The sequence below is a fragment of the Setaria italica genome, chromosome IV (genome assembly GCF_000263155.2).
Source record: "Setaria italica strain Yugu1 chromosome IV, Setaria_italica_v2.0, whole genome shotgun sequence".
Classification (NCBI taxonomy): Eukaryota; Viridiplantae; Streptophyta; class Magnoliopsida; order Poales; family Poaceae; genus Setaria; species Setaria italica.
The window spans coordinates 2,625,469-2,643,970 of NC_028453.1; the positions used below are offsets into that span (position 1 = coordinate 2,625,469).

Below are 18,502 nucleotides of genomic sequence, written 5' to 3' on the forward strand. Positions count from 1 at the left end.
GCCGTTGGTTCTGTAGCCTTGTCGCAGATCAACGGCCTAGATGAAACTAATTGGATTGTTATCAGACACCTGGGCTGAGCAGTGAGCAGAACGAAGGGCAAGGCGAGCCACCGGCACCAACCAGGTAATCCATGGCACTCTCGAGCACAGACGAGAAGAAGACGGCGGCGGAGATCGTCGCCGCGTTGGATCTGCAGCGCCACCCCGACGGCGGCTTCTACCTGGAGACCTTCCGCGACCCCTCCATCTCTCTCCCCGCGTCCGCCCTGCCGCCCCGCTGTAAGCTTCACGCGTTTCCCTAGCTTTATTGCCTTGTTGCTCTCGCGTTTCCTTTGGTTAGATCTAGTTCTAGCTGCAGAGATAGAAATTATAGAGCGGTAGAATCCCCATTCCCCATTGAAAGTGGCTCCTTGCTGTAAGTAGTTGTAATCGGTGTCTGTTTCGTGAGTTAGGGGCCGCAATTTGGTCGATTGCGGATTTCTGGAGCTCCGTGCTTCAGAGTTAGTTTAATTTAGATCAGGAAATGGCGAAACCGCTGTCGAGAAACAGGTAAATGCATCATTTGGTGTTCATGAGCTGTTAGTAGCACTTATAGATCCTCACCATGGTTGGAAGGCGGCCAAGTGAGCCATTTCTTTGCCTATGGAACAGCTGCAGTTTCTCAAATACTTTAACTTTTCTTAAAAATGTTGAAATAGTAAAATGTTAGAAGATGAGGCAGCTATTACTGCGCTCAGGGACTCAGATTCTCCCAACTGATTGGAAGTGCAAACTGCTGCTATTAGCTTCAAGATGGTTCCTTTTTTTAGGAACGGAGAGGAACATCAAGATAGTTCCTGACACTTTGTCTTGTCTGGAATAACTCTTAATCCTAACTTTAAGAATTCAACCAGGCCTCTCATTACATTGTTAATTCAGGCGGTGTGAATATTTATGGCTTCGCTGTTCCTCCGAACAAGATGATACCCTGAATATGTATCAATGTGCTCTTAGCTTATGGGAAGTAACTCGTTGTTTACATAAATTTTGTGAAACCTTGCTGCTGGGTCCTACTGATTTCTGAACTATGAACTTGAGTGCTTCATCATATTTAAAAAACAACATAAAGCCTTTTAGTCCCAAGCAAGTTGGGGACTTGGGGTGGGCTAGATTCGAAACCCAACATGCCACCAATAAAAAGGGAAAGACACCAACAATAGTTATATTATTGGGGGATCCAAAGCCTGTTCATTGCCCAGGAATGCAAAGAACTGATTTCCATGTGCACCTATCCAAGGACAAATCTCTAGGTACATTCCATCCTTCAAAGATCATTTTTACTGCCTCCTCCCATGTCAAGTTTAGCAAGACCCTACCTCTTCTTACATTCTCATCCTGCCTTAGGATGCCGCTATGCATTGGTGCTACTGGGAGTCTCTGTTGGGTATATCCAAACCATCTCAACTATTGTTGGACAAGCTTTTCTCGGTGCTACCCCTACACTACCATGAATATCATTGTTTAAAACCTAGTACATTCTTGCATGACCACAAATCTGACACAACATATGCATCTCTGCGATACATAACTGTTGAATATTTTGCCATTTAATAGGCCGACATTCTGCACCATACAGGTCTAATATGCCATCCTATAGAACTTCGCTTTTAGCTTTTGACTTTTGAGGCATCTTCTTGTAACAGAGAATGCCCGATGCTTGGTGCCATTTCATCCACCCTGATTTAATATTATGGCTACATCTTTATCGTTATCCCCATCTCCATGTACTGCTGATCCCATATCTAATGGTTAGTCTGGATACGCAGCAGTGGTTTTCCTAATTCATTAATTTTGTGTTCCATTTTGCTACAGATAAGGTGGACAGAGCTGTGAGCAGTGCCATCTATTTCCTACTGCCTGCTGGGGAGATTGCTCGGTTGCACCGCATCCCTTGTGCTGAAACCTGGCACTACTACCAAGGAGAACCTCTCACGGTCTGCAAACTTGTCTGAAAAATGACATGTTTTGATTCTTTAAGAGCGCTGCTCTGATCATGCATTCATCCAGGTATTTGAGGTGCATGATGATGGACAAATCAAAATAACAGTGGTCGGTCCTGATCTACGACATGGCCAGAGACCACAGTACATGGTTCCTCCAAATGTATGGTTTGGGGCCTTCTTGACCTGCGACATCGAGTCCTTTACTGAAGATGGAAGTGTCTTTGTCAAGACTCCTGGAAGAGACCCTGCGGTGCATTATTCCTTTGTTGGTGTAACCTGTGCTCCAGCGTTCCAGTTTGAGGACAACGAACTGGCAACACGTCAGGACATGAAAGCTTTGGCTCCAAAGGCTGAAGCATTCATCAATTACCTTGTACCATCTTAGACTGCCTTGCAAGTGCAAGTAGCTTGTTCTTCATGAGGATCTTCATGTACTGATTTGCTCTAGTAGCTGTTGAAAATCACTGTATGATATCAAATCGGCTTGTAACTCTGTAAAATCAGTTCTGTGTGGATTATGGCAGTTAATGTTTCTGCTATATATGCTTGCACTAGCGCTAAGGACTGAATGTTCATGTGGTTGGCCTTGGCCATATAGTTTGTCGCGAAGATCTCATTCGTTGAGAAAATCTGAGCAGGTGGTGGATTAAACACCATGTTTAATCAGCTGTACCCACTACTTTTGCTAGATTTTTAACTGTGGAGCTGTTCCAACTTCATAGCTCGCGTTTCAGGTTAACGATGCAATATGATGTGTTGGTAAATATTCACCTGCAGCCCTATTCGATGTGGTGTTGCAAGTGTAATATGAAGCACTTTAATTTTTTTTCGATGAAGAAGATCAATTGATATTTTTCTCTACAAATGGTAAGCCAACTGAGATGGAAACTATGAAATTGAACACACATCTCACTGGTATCTTTTCAGCTATCGACCTTCTTTTCTGCCCAACACCTTCTTTTCTTGATGTTGCCAAGAACGACCTCCCTTAAAGATAGCTTACTTCCTTAAAAAAAAACAAAGAGAGAGAGAGAGAGAAAGGAAACTACTTGAGAAAGGAAAGATTTCACTAACTAAAAGGATGCATGCGGGACTAATTGACTGGTGCCAACGTCATGAGGAGGAGACTGACAGACAAGTGACACTATCACCTCATCTAGCGCACGGAAGGTCCACAAAATATCACTATAACTATAACTAGGTGACTAGGTGTTCAAAAATTTAGCATTTGTCCAGTTCATCGCCAACGTGATCAGTGACGGCAGCATGAACCACCAGCAGAGTCAAGAAGCTCGATGGACACCTGCAGCAGGGCCGGCGGCGCCGCCGCACCTGGCACGTGGCTGCACTGCTGCCACTGCACCACAAGCTGCGCTGCCGCGCTGCATGACGCGGATAGGTAGAGAGCTCCAGTGTTACACGGTTTGCTCTGGTTTGCGCGCCGGATTTATGCGGTCCGGTTTGGCGCCGTGAAACCGGGTTTGCCGAGTGGGACGGTGACGTGTGTACAGGGGCTTGCATTGCCTAGCTGTCCGTCCAACGTGTGCGGGGACCCGAGGACGGGACCACTTGGTCAGTTTCTTTAGTGAAAAAGAAATGTCTCCAACCTCAACGACTTGTCAAGGAGAAAGTTGACACAGTCCGAACAATCTTTGAAATTTTTGGAAGGATCTCAGAGCTAAACATAAGTTTTGCAAAGAGTGTTGCATATCCTATTCGGTGTGAAAGCATACAAGTGGACCACGTGATGCAAAACACATGCCTTGCCAGCTAAAAAAATTTCCATGCAAATACCTGGATTTACCACTAAGCCTGAAAAGAATTAGGAGAGTTGAAATACAACCACTCATCGACAGGATTGCAGCAAAGTTACCTGCTTTGAAAGGAAGAATACTTGACAAGGTCAGTAGAGTTACCCTTGTGAGATCAGTGCTTTCTTCAATACCTATATACTTCCTCTCAGTTTTCCCCTTACAAAAATGGGCTCTCGAAAGATTGACAAACTCAGAAGGGGATTCCTATGGAAGGGTTCTGAGAGTACGGAGGGAGGTCACTATCTTGTGAGATGGAAAAAAAGCTTTGCTACCGAAATGCAAGGGTGGATTGGGGATTCTGGACTTAGACTTCTTCAGTAGGGCTTTGAGATTACGGTGGCTCTGGTATGAATGGAATGAATCAGCAAGGCCATGGGTTAGAACTACAACGCCTTGCACTAACATCGACAGTAAGTTATTCAGGGCAAGCACTATTGTCACAATTGGAGATGGAACACATGCAAAGTTTTGGCAATGTTGCTGGCTAAATGGAAAAGCACCAATGGACATAGCACCTAATCTTTATAAGCTTGCGTGGAGGAAAAATCAAATGGTGCAACAAGATCTAACCAATCACAGTTGGACGAGAGGACTCTGGAGAATGAACTCGGTGGACCAAATGACCCAGTTCATCACTTTGTGGGACTTGGTTTAGGATGTTCAGTTCAATGGGGAGGAGGACACAATCAGATGGAAATGGACATCAAGTGGCACTTACATTTCAAAGTCTGCATACATGGCACAATTTCAAGGATCTTTCTCATCTTTTCAGCCAATGAACATATGGAGAGCCTGTACATAGGGGAAGCAAAAGTTCTTTGCTTGGCTGCTCATTCAGAAGAAAATTCTGACAGCAGATAAACTATTGGTAAGAAATTGGCCATGCTCACCGATCTGTGTTCTATGTGATCAAGCCCCAGAAACAGCATCCCATTTATGCCTCCATTGCTCATATGCAAAAGAAGTATGGCTCCCGGTGGTTAACTGGACCAAAGTGGATGCAGATGTACAACCAAGGAATAAAGAACAAGTCAAAGAGTGGTGGAACAGGTCACTAGCAAAGCTGACTGGCAAGGGACGACGCTCGACTGCAGCTATATTGATGTACGCGGCATGGTACATATGGAAGGAAAGAAATCAAAGAGTTTTTGACAACACATTCTTTTGGTCTGAACAAGTTCTCGGTTTGATCAAGAAGACATTCAAATAAGACGGCAAGCGTGTGGCAACCCGATGCTAGGCGATGAGCTTCATGAATCTTAATGTTGTTTACTTTTATTTCCTTCAAGAATTTGAGCGACAATTCCTCATTTATGTAATAGACAATGAACTGTAATATTGAACCTCTTTTCCGTCTTAAATGAAAGACAGTGCTCGTGTCAATATGTTAAATAAAAAACCTCTACGACTACGACTGCACATGGTTAAGGAAACGAGTTGAGTCATGTATTTATTAAAAAAAAATCATGTCCTCACACGTTACCTGGCGATATACGAAGTCCGTTTAGTTTGGAATCTTGCTGTTTAGTTTGCCTTGTTTAGGCAGCATTGAAAAAAAGAAATCACTTTTCTAGAAAATATTCAAAGCAGCTAGCCTTATTTATTTTTTTTACAAAATGCAGTACAGACGCATACGCTCACAAACGCACGCACACTCAACCCTATGGATACACGTACGCAACCCTACCCTATGAGCACCTCCGAGAGACTGAGTCAGCAGATCCTCGAGATTGACGAAGTCACTACTGATGCCTCGCTATCGACGGACACATCGCCTACCATTGAAAGAATAACGCCGGTTAAATCCTGGAATAAATTTAGAAAAATGCGAGCACTAGTATCTAGTCGAGGACTCGAATTTTGGTAAGCAGGTTCCACCACAAGGAACCTTAGTAGCTGAGTTACGCTCAGTTTGTAGCTAGCCCTATTTATTGTGGTGCTCCAACCGTAAACTAATGAAGCACGCGCTAGTATATCGATATGAATTGTCTATGTCAACTGGGTTACTTATAAAAAATGAGATTTATTTTCTTAATAAATAAAACCAACTGATGTTTTTTTTTACAATGAAGAATCAATTGAATGGAAGCTACGTAACTGAACCATGTCTGCCACGTGTAACTATTAGTGACGTGACGGACTGTTGACTAATTATTGACCGTTGAGGGGTGGCAATGTTATGATGAGAAGAAAACCGCCAAGCAGGTGATCCCTCTGATGCACGAAGAATCCAGAAAAAAATATCACTACTCCTAGTCCTAAGTGACTATAGGTGTCGCGATCGTTCAAGGTCGCCAAGAAATGAGCCATTTGTCCGGTCTCGTAGGTACAGCTCCAGAAGTCCAGTCTACAGAGGGACTGCGAGGTGCTAGCTGGTCCTCCTCGCCGGATTTATTCGGTTCGGTTTGGCGTAGCGAAACCGGCCGGGGTTGCCGAGTGGGACAGTGACGTGTATGGGGGCTCGCCTACCTGTCCGTCCAACGTGTGCGGGGACACGATGACGGGACCACGTAGACTACACGACGTGGTCAGTTTTAGCAGCATAGGTAGCGACATCAGCTTCAGCTTATTCAGTCGGCTTATCAGCCATCAAACAGTGTTTTCCTCTCACAACAAATTAGCCGTTTCAGCTTTTCAGCCGACTTATAAGCTGAACCGAACATGTCCTACACATATACTTGGTGGAATTCTTTTACCTTGCGATATTTTGAGTCCTGTACTGAAGATGGAACTGTATCTATCAAGATTCAAAAGCACCGGGAGAGACCCTACAGTGCATTACTGTATTATATTCTCTTGGCGAACTGGCAACAATTACCAGAAATATTTCACTTCGGCTCCTAGTTTAATTTGGCAGCGTTGGGGGAAAATGAAATCACTTCTCCAGAAAATAATCACTGCAGCCTTATTGTGGTTCTCCAACTGTAAACTAATGGAGCACTGTGAGTATATCAACTGAGATTACTTATATAAAAACTGAACTTTAATTATCTTAATAAAAAATCAACTATTTGTCTCTTTTTTTTAAATGAAGAAACCAATATGGAAGCTACAAAACTGAACACACCAGTGTTCTACTCTCTGCTATTCCCAGTACGAAACCTATTTTTGCCAAGGCTTTCTCTCTAGAAAAGGAAAACTAGAAAGGGAATTGTCTTATCTTGAAATGGTAGAGAGGAAAGTTTTCACCAAACCTAAATGCATGAAGTGACGGACTGTTGACTAATTGACTGGTGACACATGACACTATCATGAGAAGAAAACTGACAAGGTCCAGAAAATATCGCTAGTCGCGATAGTTCAGTGTCGCCAAAAATTGAGCCGCTGTTGTCCGCTCTCGACGTCAACGTGATCAGTGACGAGAGCAGGAGCCACCAGAATCAAAACTCCAAAGGCCAGGGCATGGACGGTCATCGTTCTCGTCCAAGTCGTCTGGTGGCGCCGCCGTCGACGAGATCGGCAGGTACGTATGGCTTCCTGTCACGGTCGGCGAGTAGAGCGGCGGCGGGTTGGCTACCAGCTGCGACCAGTCGAGCCTCTGCGCGGACAGCTGCAGCGGGGCCGGCGCGGCCACACTTTCCACTGGCACGCCGCCGCGGTCGTGCTCCGGCGCAGCAGCGGCGCCGGCTGCTTGGCTGGCATGATGGGACGCAGCGGCAACGCGTTCCATTGGCGCGCCGTCGTCATTGGCCGGGGTGGTGGCGTGGTTGGCATGCCACACTGCGGCGGCGCACACCTCCCGCGAGTCGCTGGTCCGGCGGCCGACGTCCGGCGGCGAGCCCGGGAAGTTCAGCCCGTGCACGGCGCCGGGGCCGCGGAGGCAGACGAGCGCCGCGTCGAACGCGCGCGCCGCCTTCTCCGGGGTGTCGAAGGATCCGAGCCATATCCGGTCGCGGCTGTTGGGCACGCGGATCTCCGACACCCACCTCCCCAGCCTGCGCCGCCACACGCCCCTGTACCTCCTCTGGCCCGACGGCGATGGCTCATTCCGATCCCTCGCCGGCGTCGACGACGACGACCCCGTCGCCGGCATTATCGGCCACGAGCTAACCAACCAGCAGTTCAGCACGAGCACCGATCGAGCAACGGCTGCCACGAGCCCAAAGAGTACAAAGCCGCTTAGCCGCTAGCTGTGCGTCGCAGGTAGGTAGCTAGCTTGAGAGCTCCAGTCTGCAGGGCTGCTGCTCGAGGTGGTGCCTTCGAGGCTGGCGGCCGCGAGTTCGCCGGATTTATATACGGTTCGGTTTGGCGCGGCGAAACCGGGGGCGCCGCCGAGTGGGACGGCGACGTGTACATGGGCTTGCCTCGCTGTACGTGAGTACGTCCAGCTTGTGCGGGGGTACGAGGATGGGACCCACTTGTGTGGTCGTGTCGACTGTTGACTGCCATCGTGAATCTTTTTTTTCAAAACGACAGGAAGCGGGCGGGCCCACGTCGGGTGATGTGGGCCATGGTGGTCCACTGGTTCTTCTTCTTGGGTGGCGTGATGACAGCTGGCATTTGTACACCTTCGAACGGACAGCTCGGATTGGCGTTATACAGTAGAAGCATCGAGAAGCTCCCTGCCGTCGGAAACCGCAAACGAGTAGGAATACGACGTTTCGGCTCCAATAGGTCCAGGAAATGAAGGTGGTGTGTTCGTTTGGAGTCTACCCCCGCCTCCTCCACTGCAGCTTGCATGAGCGTATTTGATGCTAAGTCGTATACTGATGCGTTCATGCGTTGTGCTACAATGAAAAACACGTCGTGGAATTCTATAGCCGCCGGTAGCAATGGTTGTTGTTCTTGTCCATCGAGAGATACCTTCGATCCTTAGCAAAAATCTTGGAACGAATTGAAGTTGGAACTAAAGAGGACTTAGTCCCAGATCTAAATTTCATAGTCCGTGGAGATCCCTATAATTCCAGTTTGTAACAACAACCCGAATTAAAGATGACCCTTTAGTTCTAGTTGATGTTACAAATCTGGATGGGTCACCTTTAGTCCCAGTTGGTGTTACAAATTAGGACTAAAGAGTTTCTCACGGGTGACTACAAAAGGATAGCATGTCCTACTTAGTCACATGTGTTGTGTAAGTAAGATGGTAAAGAAGAATTGTGCGATGCTTGAGGTTGTGGGTTCAAATCCCACGCACCGTGGATGTGTATATTTAGTCCTAGGCGAAATAACCAGGACTAAAGGTCAGGACCTTTGATCCCGAGTTCTTATGGGAAAACCGAGTTCTACAAGGTTTCACTAAATACCATGTCACTCCACCAGCACCCAGTGATCATCCAGCATTGAAATGAGGCGTGGGTTATGGGCGTATATGATGCCATTTTGACTGAACAGGTACCCGTGGATTGTTGTATGGTGTCGGCTAGTGTAAATAAGATTGGAAGTAACATTTTACAAGCTAATTAGGGGAGGAGTACATGCATGCCGGATTGGAATGGACACCACCGTTAATACTAGCCAAATTTCCCTCACAAATTGACCTATATATCTAGGCAAAATATGTCAACGATGGGTTTGCACTATTTTACTTTTGTTCGTACTAGGTAGGAGTAGGAACACTACTGGCCTACATCGCTACACTGACAGGCGCGCCCGAACGACCGGACATGATGCGGTCGAGCACTCGTTGGAACATTTAGCCTCTAGAAGAAAACATGCATTATGGCACCCTTCAGAAATTCACATGGACGACACGTAACATGCTACAATTCTCAACAACACAGAAAAGGGGCGGCAGGACTGTATATGTGGGGACTGAGGACTGACAATGACTAACTGGTGTTTCAGACACAGAAAACACAGTTTGTTTTTCTTGTCCGAATGCCAGGTAAACCTGACTGGAGGTAGTAACATCAGAGGATAGAAGAACGAACACAAAGATAAATCTAGGAGATTCTGAGTCTTATTATTGTTTTTTTTTCATATGACATAAGCTTTTTTAGTATCTTTAATTCAACCTATGATATAATGCATTTGTAGTAGTTCAATTCCAACTACAAAAATTGAATGAAAATTTTGTTGAGAAAGTATATCCGCTATTCATTCTTTAGAAAGTTTGGTGCTATGTATTCCAATGTGTTTATACAAATTCAATTGTGTTAGCAATATCTGATTCCTGCAGCATTTGATGTGAGGGGCCTTTTTTTTTGCATCAGTTTAAAATGCTAATTTTGTTTATAGAGAAGTTGCATTTGGTCAATCAGATGAGAGAATCGATTCCATTGTCAAGTCCTGGCATCTTTATTTCCCGAACACAGTTCTTGTGATATTTCAAACATGGTTGCAACACAGAGCAAAGAGTTGCCAACGGCTGACATCACACTTGTTATTGTGAAATTTGCAATAATGGGAAAAGTGCTACTTGTAACAGTAGCATTGGATGGGAAGCTTTTGCAGCAGAATACTCCCATTCTGGTGTATCAAACACCTGTCAGATGGTAAGCACCATCCTGAAGGATGGCCGCACTATAATGCAATTGATGCTCTAGGTAAGCATGTATGAATGTATCTGTTCTATATTGTTGTATTTGTTTCTCGTTTCAGTTTTGTGAATCTGTGATGCTTATTTTTTATGTTTGTCACATGCACCTTTTTTGGGTCAGTTATATCCTTGACATATGAAACCGTTTATCACTACATAACGTGAATTAAAATGTATGATAGAATTGAAATCTAGGACATGTGGACGTTTGACCTTTCGATATCGTTTCATAATTACTTAATGGAGATGCTATTTGCTATCCTCATTCTTTATCAAAGAGTACATTGTGGTGCTGATGTATTTTTATTTTTTTTACATTGAGTAGTTTTTATTCATTGACGATCCTTTCTATATGTTAAAACTAGAAGTACGTGTTCTTGCCATAGTATTTAACTATTCAATCACTGTTAAAATGCAGTATGCTTACATGGTAGTCTCTGTTATATATATTTTGGTCCTTTTTGTTTATAACTAGAAATTACTGTTGGCCACGAGCTCGAGGGGAGTTCCTTGAACTCACTCCGCACACACACTTGAGCTAGACAGTAATAACTTGCATATGTACTGTATGCTTCTATGTACAAGGCTAGTCTCAATGGAGTTTCATAAAAGTTTCATGTGAATTAAATTTTATATCACATCTACAATTTTGCTAATTTGACAAGATTATTATGAGAAAATATGACAGGCGAATTTAGTGACATGCAATAAAATTGTGCACTAACCGGTCTCAATAAAAGGTTTCATAGGAGTTTAATGAGCGTTAAATTGTATGCCGCATCAGCAATTTTCCTGACTTGGCAAGACCATTATAAGGAGAGAGAATGGAGAGTTTCCTAATGAGCATTAAATTGTATGTTGCATCAGCAATTTTGCTGATTTGGCAAGACTATTATAAGAAGAGAGAAGGGATCGAGAGTTTCATCACATATAAGAGAAGTTTCATAAACATGTGGAAAAAATAAATCAAAATAAAATAAAAAACAAAATTGCTCTCGGAGAACTAGTCAACTACTGCCAAACGTTTGCTGTAGGTAGAACGACAGTACCGCAATATGCGAGCTCATTAGCATAGTGACTGTCAGACTCGAGAAATACTCGCGGGGACTCAAATCGCGCTGGCAATGCTAACCATCTCTCAGCTTCTCGGTGTGCATTGCATTATCGGCCGGCCACAGCGCTCACGTACGGTTCTCCCGGCGTTGCATACTGCTGTTTCCCAAGGGCCTACGACATGCTAAGTGCAAATTAATTGACATAAAAAACACGAAATGACAAGATGAAACTCTAGCAAATGCCATGGAAAGATTGAAGACATTTTTTCATCAAGAGGAAGAAGAAACAGTTACATCCTAACAACTGAAACCAGTCCAGGACGACTGACCGGATCGGAATCGAAAAATTTCTTTGTCGCCGGGATCAATGCCGCGAGCTCGACTCACCAGAAACTAGGGCTCCAAAGTCCATAGCACGAGCCACTGTCCTCCTCCTCCTCCATGTCGACATCTTCCGCCGCCGCAGCCGTTGGCGACACCGGCAAGTATGTATGGCTCCCCATTCTGATCGGCGAGGGCATAGGCGGCAACAGCTGCGACCAGTCGGTGCTCTCCGCCTCCGGGGATACCTTCGGCTCGGCCGGCGGCAAGGTGGGCACACGCTCCATGGGCGCGCCTCCATTAGCCGAGGGGCTCTCCGTTGCTGCCGACTGGTTCGCGTGCGACAGTGCGGCAGCGAGAACCTCCTTCCGGTCGCTGGTGCGGCGGCGGACAGCGGGCGGCGAGCTCGGGAAGTTGAGCCCGTCCGCGCCGCCGGGGCCGCGGAGGCATAGGGACGCCGCGTCGAACGCTCGCGCCGCCTTCTCCGGCGTGTAGTAGGAGCCCAGCCATATCCGCTCGCGACTGTTGGGCAGCCGGACCTCCGACACCCAACTGCCCGACTTGCGCTGTCGCACGCCCTTGTAATTTATCTCCCCCGACGGCGACCGCCGCTCGTGTGGCTGCTCCGGCGGCAGCGACATGTCACGAGCTAACCACAGCTTGTGCATGGGGAATAAAGTCCAACCCTGTAGTGTATACTATATAGCAGCACCTTTCCAATAAGCTAGGTATGAGCGCAGGACAAACAGACTTGACACAATGAAAATATCTTGGAAAAGCCGTTCAACATTCTCAGTTCCCTAGTACAGTATTAGCGTATTACAATGCAATCAGTCTAGGGGCGTGTTTGGGAGGAGGGGGTTAAATTTTAGCCCCCGTCACATCGAATGTTTGGACACTAATTAGGAGTATTAAACCTAGACTAATTACAAAACTAATTACACAACCCCTAGGCTAAATCGCAAGACGAACCTATTAAACCTAATTAGTCCTTGATTTGACAATGTGGTGCTACAGTAACCATTCACTAATGATGGATTAATTAGACTTAACAGATTCGTCTCGCGATTTAGCCTAGGGGTTCTGCAATTAGTTTTGTAATTAGCTTATATTTAGTCCTCCTAATTAGTATCCGAACATCCGATGTGACAGGGCTAAAATTTAGCCTCCTCCTTCCAAACACCCCCTAGGTTAGATGGCGAGGCACCGAGAAACCTAGCGCCACACCTTTTTGAGCTAGTGAAAAGAAAAAACAAAACGGTGGAACAAGAACCAAGGAACAATGCCTGGGTCAAGGCTTTGCGTGACAACATCGCGTCTACGACACATGTTGAGGAATTTGTCTCGCTCTGGATTCGCCTACGGGATGTGCAGTTGCATACAGGGGCAGCCGACTCAATCACCTGTAGCTGGATGTGGGCTAGCAATGGACAATACTCCACAAAATCAGCTTATCGTGCACAATTCGTGGGATCCTACCGGCAACTCAAACCTCCTCTCATTTGGCAAGCATAAGCAGAAAATAAGTGCAAGCTCTTCACTTGGATCCTAATCCAAAATAAAATCCTAACATCGGACAATCTAGCATTGTGCGGCTGACCACATCACAGCTCCTGTGCGCTATGCAATGGCCCTCTGGAAACGGGTCAACATCTTTGCTTGCTCTGCCCTTTCTCCCAGGCAGTATGGAACCAAGTCTCCACTTGGGAAAACTTCCCGCTCTTCCATAACAGCCTGCGCCCGACAATTACGATAGCATTGGTGAGTGGTGGGAAGCGATGGCAATGAGGGTGACGAATGACCAGAGGCGAACTTTCAATGGAATGGCTATTTACATCATGTGGAATTTGTGGGAAGAGAGAAACCGACATATTTTCGACAATGTACACTTGAATGCTCTGGAGGTGGCCGAAAGGAGTGCATAGAGCAATTCAAACATGCCTTTAGTTCAAACCTAGGGTGAATTTTTGAGGTGCTTTCATGTGTGTGTTGCCCGTTTTTGGGCAGAGGGTGTCTTGGTATTTTGGTCTCCATTGTGATCTGTAAATAAGTACTCTTTTTAGCTCTTAATTGAAAGGCAGAGCTCCTGCCACGTTCATTAAAAAAACAATGCAATCAGTCTAATTCAACCTGTAAGCTAGTTAGTGACTACTGGAAACTGACCCAGCTAGCAGAGACACAATTACGCTACTGGTACGGGAACGAATATTATCATGGTATGGAAGAGAGGAATAAAAGAACAAATTTAAACGTGTTAATATAAGTGGATGTTTCAAACAGAGATCAACCTTTTTAGTTACAAAGATGTACTCAAGTGGTATGCTTGCCCTCCAATCCTCTCGTTTACACACGTGTTTGATGAACATTTTCTTAGATGGTGCGGACGATGACAACCTGTAGTGTAGTAGTTAAGAAAATATGGGCATGTTTTGTGCTTGGCCGTATAAAAGTACTTCCTCGATTTCGAATTGTAAGGCTCTAGCAGCTTCTCAGTATGAAAAGTTAGAAGCTCAAACACTTCCTATGCAGCTTTCAAAAAGCTAGAAATCTATAAAACTGAGTTTATATGAAAAACTGAAAGTCTCAAAAAACCTAGTTTTTCGTAGTTTTTTAAGTCCAGAAAGCTAAACATATCTTCTAAAATCTTTTGTTAGCTTTTTCAAAACAAAAAAGTTGGTAACAACTTTCCAAAGAGCTACAAAAGCTGCAGCTCAAACAAACAGATCCTAAGTCGTTTTGATTGTAAATACATAGTTCTTATTATGTATCTAAACATAAATGTACAACTAGGTGCACAACAAAAGTTACGTACCTAGAAAAGACAAAACGACTTGCAATTTGAAACAGAGGGAGTAATTGATTGTTTGTTTTCCAGTCTAGGTCTTCCCAAATATTTCGATGTAAGAAGAGGGCAGTCCGTGATCCTACATGCATGTGTCCTCAGCCTCTATCTGGTGTTAGGCGTTTAGCTTTGATTCACTGCAACTTATATATCTTTCCTTATATAATTTTTACTTCCTCCGTTTCAATTTGTAGATCGTTTTGACTTTTCTAAATTCATAGATATTTGTATGCATCTCGATATACACTATATTTAGGCACATATAAATATAAAATATTTATGTACCTAGAAAAGTCACGACAACCTACAATTTGGTACAATTTGAACGGAGGGAGTACATATCCAGCTGGTCATGGGCTAATTCTCACTTACCTATAAGCTGTCAAGTGTGAGCATGCGACTGTCAGCGCATAACACCGTACCGGCCGATTTAGATCAGTTATCTGGTGTGTGTGTGGGCTGGGGGACTTAATTGAGCCTCGTCTTAGTTAGGGGTGAGCTAGCCTCCAGAGAAACAGTAGGAGCACGTGTTGGCAAGGACGCCAAGGCCTGCATCGGGCGGACGAGTGGGGACATCAGCAGCACCACACCATATACATGCACATTAGAACGGATAATAATTCTTTCCTTTCGTTTCGTTTAAATGTTTTAAATAATATCATGCAGTTTCGTTGATTCTTCCATAATGCACTGCTAGCTAGTACTTGCAACAGTGTCAACTGTGAAAGAGCAATTTTCTAGATTGTATAATATTGTTCATAGTCCCCATGCAACGGTGCAAATGTAGTAAATCAAATGCCGTTGAATATATCTTTTCGGAGAGTTTTAGTTGGGAGAAACTAGTAGCTTGGCATAATCTATTAGTAGCTAACATTGCCATTTACCGGCTTTCTAACGGGAGGGATATTTTTACCTAGGATGGTCCTAGTCCCAACTAGTTTACAGTAGATTCTATGTATTAATATCTTTTAAATTAGGGTATCCCTTCATCAATAAATTCATAAGGACGTGAATATTCCGCTAAAAATAAAGATTTTCCTTTGGTGCCTCCAGCGAGGTGTGATTTTAACAAAGGACAATTTAGCAAAGTGAAGATGGTATGGAAGTAAAAAATGTTGTTTCTGCAATTGTAATGAAACAATTAAACATCTCTGTTTTAATTATCAACATGCTAAGACTATTTGGAGGATTATTTATATAGCTACTGGGTTGACTACACCTAATCAGTAACTCATATGCTTCGAAACTGGTTAACGGGCATAAGAAAGAAAGAAAGATTACTGATTTTTGTAGGGGTTGCAGCTCTTATGTGAACTATTTGGTGTACGCATAACGATTTGGTTACCTCTTTTTATGCAGGCTATTTTTAGGGGAGCATATTGGTTGCGACTTTGGTCTCTATTGCAGTGTGAGGAATCAAAGGAAACTATATGTTCAGCAAGCAAAATGTTGGAGATTGTCGCTTTGGATATCTTTGCCATGAATGGATGGAGAAGAAATAATAGAATTTACTTTTAATTAATTCCCTTTATATGCGTTGAGCTCAAAATGCTGTAAAACTTGACTATGTGCGGTTGCAGAGATCGGAAACATTTCTTTTTTAAAAAGCTAGTACTTGCAACAAGTGGTAACCACGTTTAATTCCTGGTAGTACGACGTATCAATACTTAAGATTAATTAAATGTGAACAATAATTCAACCAGTAAATCTGAGCTTGTATGTCTTCATCATACTAAATCATTCTCAAATTGAGGGCTTCCAACATTGTATACCAGCTGAGCGTCCACTTAAGCTAGTGACTTTGAATCTTCCAAAATATATATGATTTTATCCATCACTACTACATAAATTATTTGTAGGAGCCCCTGGTTTCTTTAGGGACGGACTAGAAGTTCCAGTAGCCTAGAAAATCGCAAGCAGCACTGTAGCATCCGGACCGAGAAGACCGATGGCAGCACTGATCCGGGATCAGAAGGAATGGAGGGGACGGTGCCAGCTGGCAGCTGCCATGGGCGACAGCAAGGATGTAGGACCCGGAGGAACAGAGGCAGCGGGTTGTCAGCTCAAATTGGATGATAAGCATAATCCTTCTCCTTGATTATTATGCCAAGGTAAAATAGCTAGGTTTATAAAGAAAATGGAAGGAGTACTTATATAGTCTACATGTTGGTTTGAAGTCATCGGGAGGCAACCAAAAACAATATTTCCTTTTGATAGGAAACTGCGAGTATTTGAAAATCCTACAAGAAGCCAATGCAAATAATATTGCCTTATTGTGGGAGTTTTGTCAAAGTCGTGCAAGCAGAATTCAAATTCAAACAAGCCTTTGCTTCCTATAAACATGCATCACGCATGCAGTAGATGACCCGTTGTCGACCGGCGTCAACGCGCTAACTATAATAAGAGGAAAACGAAACAAAAGAAAGATGGCCGGTCTGAGAATGATCGATTAATTATTCAGGTGTCGCGATCATTGGGCGTCATGAAAAATCAAGCGTTTGCCTGGTTTTCGTTGTCAACGCGATCAGTGACCGGACTAAAAGCTCCAAAGCCCCGAGCCTGAGCCACTACCACTTCCGTTTTCCTCCATCGTGTTGGCGTCCGCCGCCGTCGGTGAAGCCGGCAGCAAGTACGCATGGCTCCCCACCTCAGTTGGAGAGAAGAGCGGCGGCAGGTCGGCCAGCAGCTCCGATCAGTCGAAGGTCGGGACGGACACCTGCAGCGGGGCTGGTGGCGCGGCCGGCGCCGGCGCAGGTTCCATTGGCGCAACGTCACCGTGCGCCTGCAGCGTGGGCTCGGGCAGCGGCTGGATTGCATCCCACGGGTCGACGTCGGCGGCGGCCGGGTCGGCGTGGGACACTGCGGCAGCGTACACCTCGTTCGGGTCGCTGGTGCGGCGGACGCCCGGCGGCGAGCCCGGGAAGTTGAGCCCGTCTGCGCCGCCGGGGCCGCGGAGGCAGAGGTACGCGGCGTCGAACGCCCGTGCCGCCTTCTCCGGCGCGTCGTAGGAGCCGAGCCATATCCGGTCGCGGCAGTTGGGCAGGCGGATCTCCGACGCCCACCTGCCCCACTTGCGCCGCCGCACGCCCTTGTACTTCCTCTCTCCCGACGGCGACGCCGCCGCCGCCGCGTTGGGCTGCATGTCGCGAGCAGAAAACCGTCGTTGTGCTTGTGCGTTGTAGGTTGGCAGCTCATGCACTAGCTGCTGCTGCTGCTGAGTGCATGGGAAGCAGGAAAGCTCGAGGCCGCTCGTTTTACACGTTCAGGTTGCAGACGTCGGAGGAAGCTGGGGGACGCGCGCGGCGGGCCAGAACGAGTGGGATGGTGACACATACGGAGACTGTCCTCCACAGCGAGACGGTTGTGACTGGGCAACACGTAGACTCAGACTTCTAACCGTACGGTCGTCCCATGCATTTACATTATTACTACGTGTGTTGGCTTTGGACGGTTTGCTAGTGAACAAAAACATCGTCGCAAAAGTTGGCATTTGGGACTTCTGCATTTCAAGTTCCCTTTTTCTTCTAAAGACTAGAACCAAAGCTCTGACCGTATGATAGACTGAAAATGTATTCAGGGAGATAGTTTGTGTATTTTGAAGATGTAATTCTATAATTATGATGCACTACGGGAAAGATAAAAATTGCCGAGTATTTTTTCTTTGCCGAGTGTTTTTTTTTCGAACACTCGGCAAACAGGCTCTTTGCTGAGTGTCAAGCTAAAAACACTCGGTAAAGAAAAAACACTCGGCAAATCGGGGCTTTGCCGAGTGTCACAAAAAATACACTCGGCAAACCCCCCTCTTTGCCCAGTGTAAAAAAAAAAAATTTTTTCAACTCCCCTTTGCCAACATGTTGGTACTCCACACTAAAATTTGATAGAGGTTTGCATAGTGTTTCTTTTTTTATCTAAAAAATTGCATTTTAAGGAAATTTTTGGTATAAATCAAATTTGAACTGCAAGTGACTCAAAGTGTGGAACAAAGTGAGAAAAAGAATGATATTCATGTT

General features: G+C 45.2%; 4 protein-coding genes across 4 annotated transcripts; 1 reads left to right on the forward strand and 3 right to left on the reverse strand.

The window, feature by feature from the left end:
* The first annotated feature begins 54 nt into the window (after positions 1 to 54).
* Positions 55 to 2,645, forward strand: LOC101782537. The gene is made up of 3 exons (XM_004964527.3): positions 55 to 279; positions 1,852 to 1,973; positions 2,047 to 2,645. The coding sequence occupies exons 1-3, from the start codon at positions 132 to 134 to the stop codon at positions 2,365 to 2,367; spliced, it is 591 nt and encodes a 196-aa protein (XP_004964584.1). The 5' UTR covers positions 55 to 131; the 3' UTR covers positions 2,368 to 2,645.
* Positions 2,646 to 7,148: 4,503 nt separating this feature from the next.
* LOC101770159 (ethylene-responsive transcription factor ERF015) lies at positions 7,149 to 7,829 on the reverse strand. The gene has a single exon (XM_004966591.1). It carries the CDS (start codon positions 7,827 to 7,829, stop codon positions 7,149 to 7,151), a length of 681 nt encoding a protein of 226 aa, XP_004966648.1.
* A 3,883-nt stretch (positions 7,830 to 11,712) lies between these two features.
* On the reverse strand, positions 11,713 to 12,291 carry LOC101770551 (ethylene-responsive transcription factor ERF017). The gene has a single exon (XM_004966592.1). The coding sequence runs from the start codon at positions 12,289 to 12,291 to the stop codon at positions 11,713 to 11,715; it is 579 nt and encodes a 192-aa protein (XP_004966649.1).
* A 4,655-nt stretch (positions 12,292 to 16,946) lies between these two features.
* On the reverse strand, positions 16,947 to 17,634 carry LOC101770962 (ethylene-responsive transcription factor ERF017). Its single transcript, XM_012845170.2, has one exon. The coding sequence runs from the start codon at positions 17,632 to 17,634 to the stop codon at positions 17,185 to 17,187; it is 450 nt and encodes a 149-aa protein (XP_012700624.1). The 3' UTR covers positions 16,947 to 17,184.
* Between the last annotated feature and the right edge of the window lie 868 nt (positions 17,635 to 18,502).

Excerpts from the sequence above, each read along its gene's own strand:
- LOC101782537 (XM_004964527.3), top strand. The coding sequence starts at position 132 with ATGGCACTCTCGAGCACAGACGAGAAGAAGACGGCGGCGGAGATCGTC. Across the intron at positions 280-1,851 it reads GTCCGCCCTGCCGCCCCGCT|ATAAGGTGGACAGAGCTGTG; the intron begins GTAAGCTTCACG and ends ATTTTGCTACAG. Across the intron at positions 1,974-2,046 it reads ACCAAGGAGAACCTCTCACG|GTATTTGAGGTGCATGATGA; the intron begins GTCTGCAAACTT and ends GCATTCATCCAG.
- LOC101770159 (XM_004966591.1), bottom strand. The coding sequence starts at position 7,829 with ATGCCGGCGACGGGGTCGTCGTCGTCGACGCCGGCGAGGGATCGGAAT.
- LOC101770551 (XM_004966592.1), bottom strand. The coding sequence starts at position 12,291 with ATGTCGCTGCCGCCGGAGCAGCCACACGAGCGGCGGTCGCCGTCGGGG.
- LOC101770962 (XM_012845170.2), bottom strand. The coding sequence starts at position 17,634 with ATGCAGCCCAACGCGGCGGCGGCGGCGTCGCCGTCGGGAGAGAGGAAG.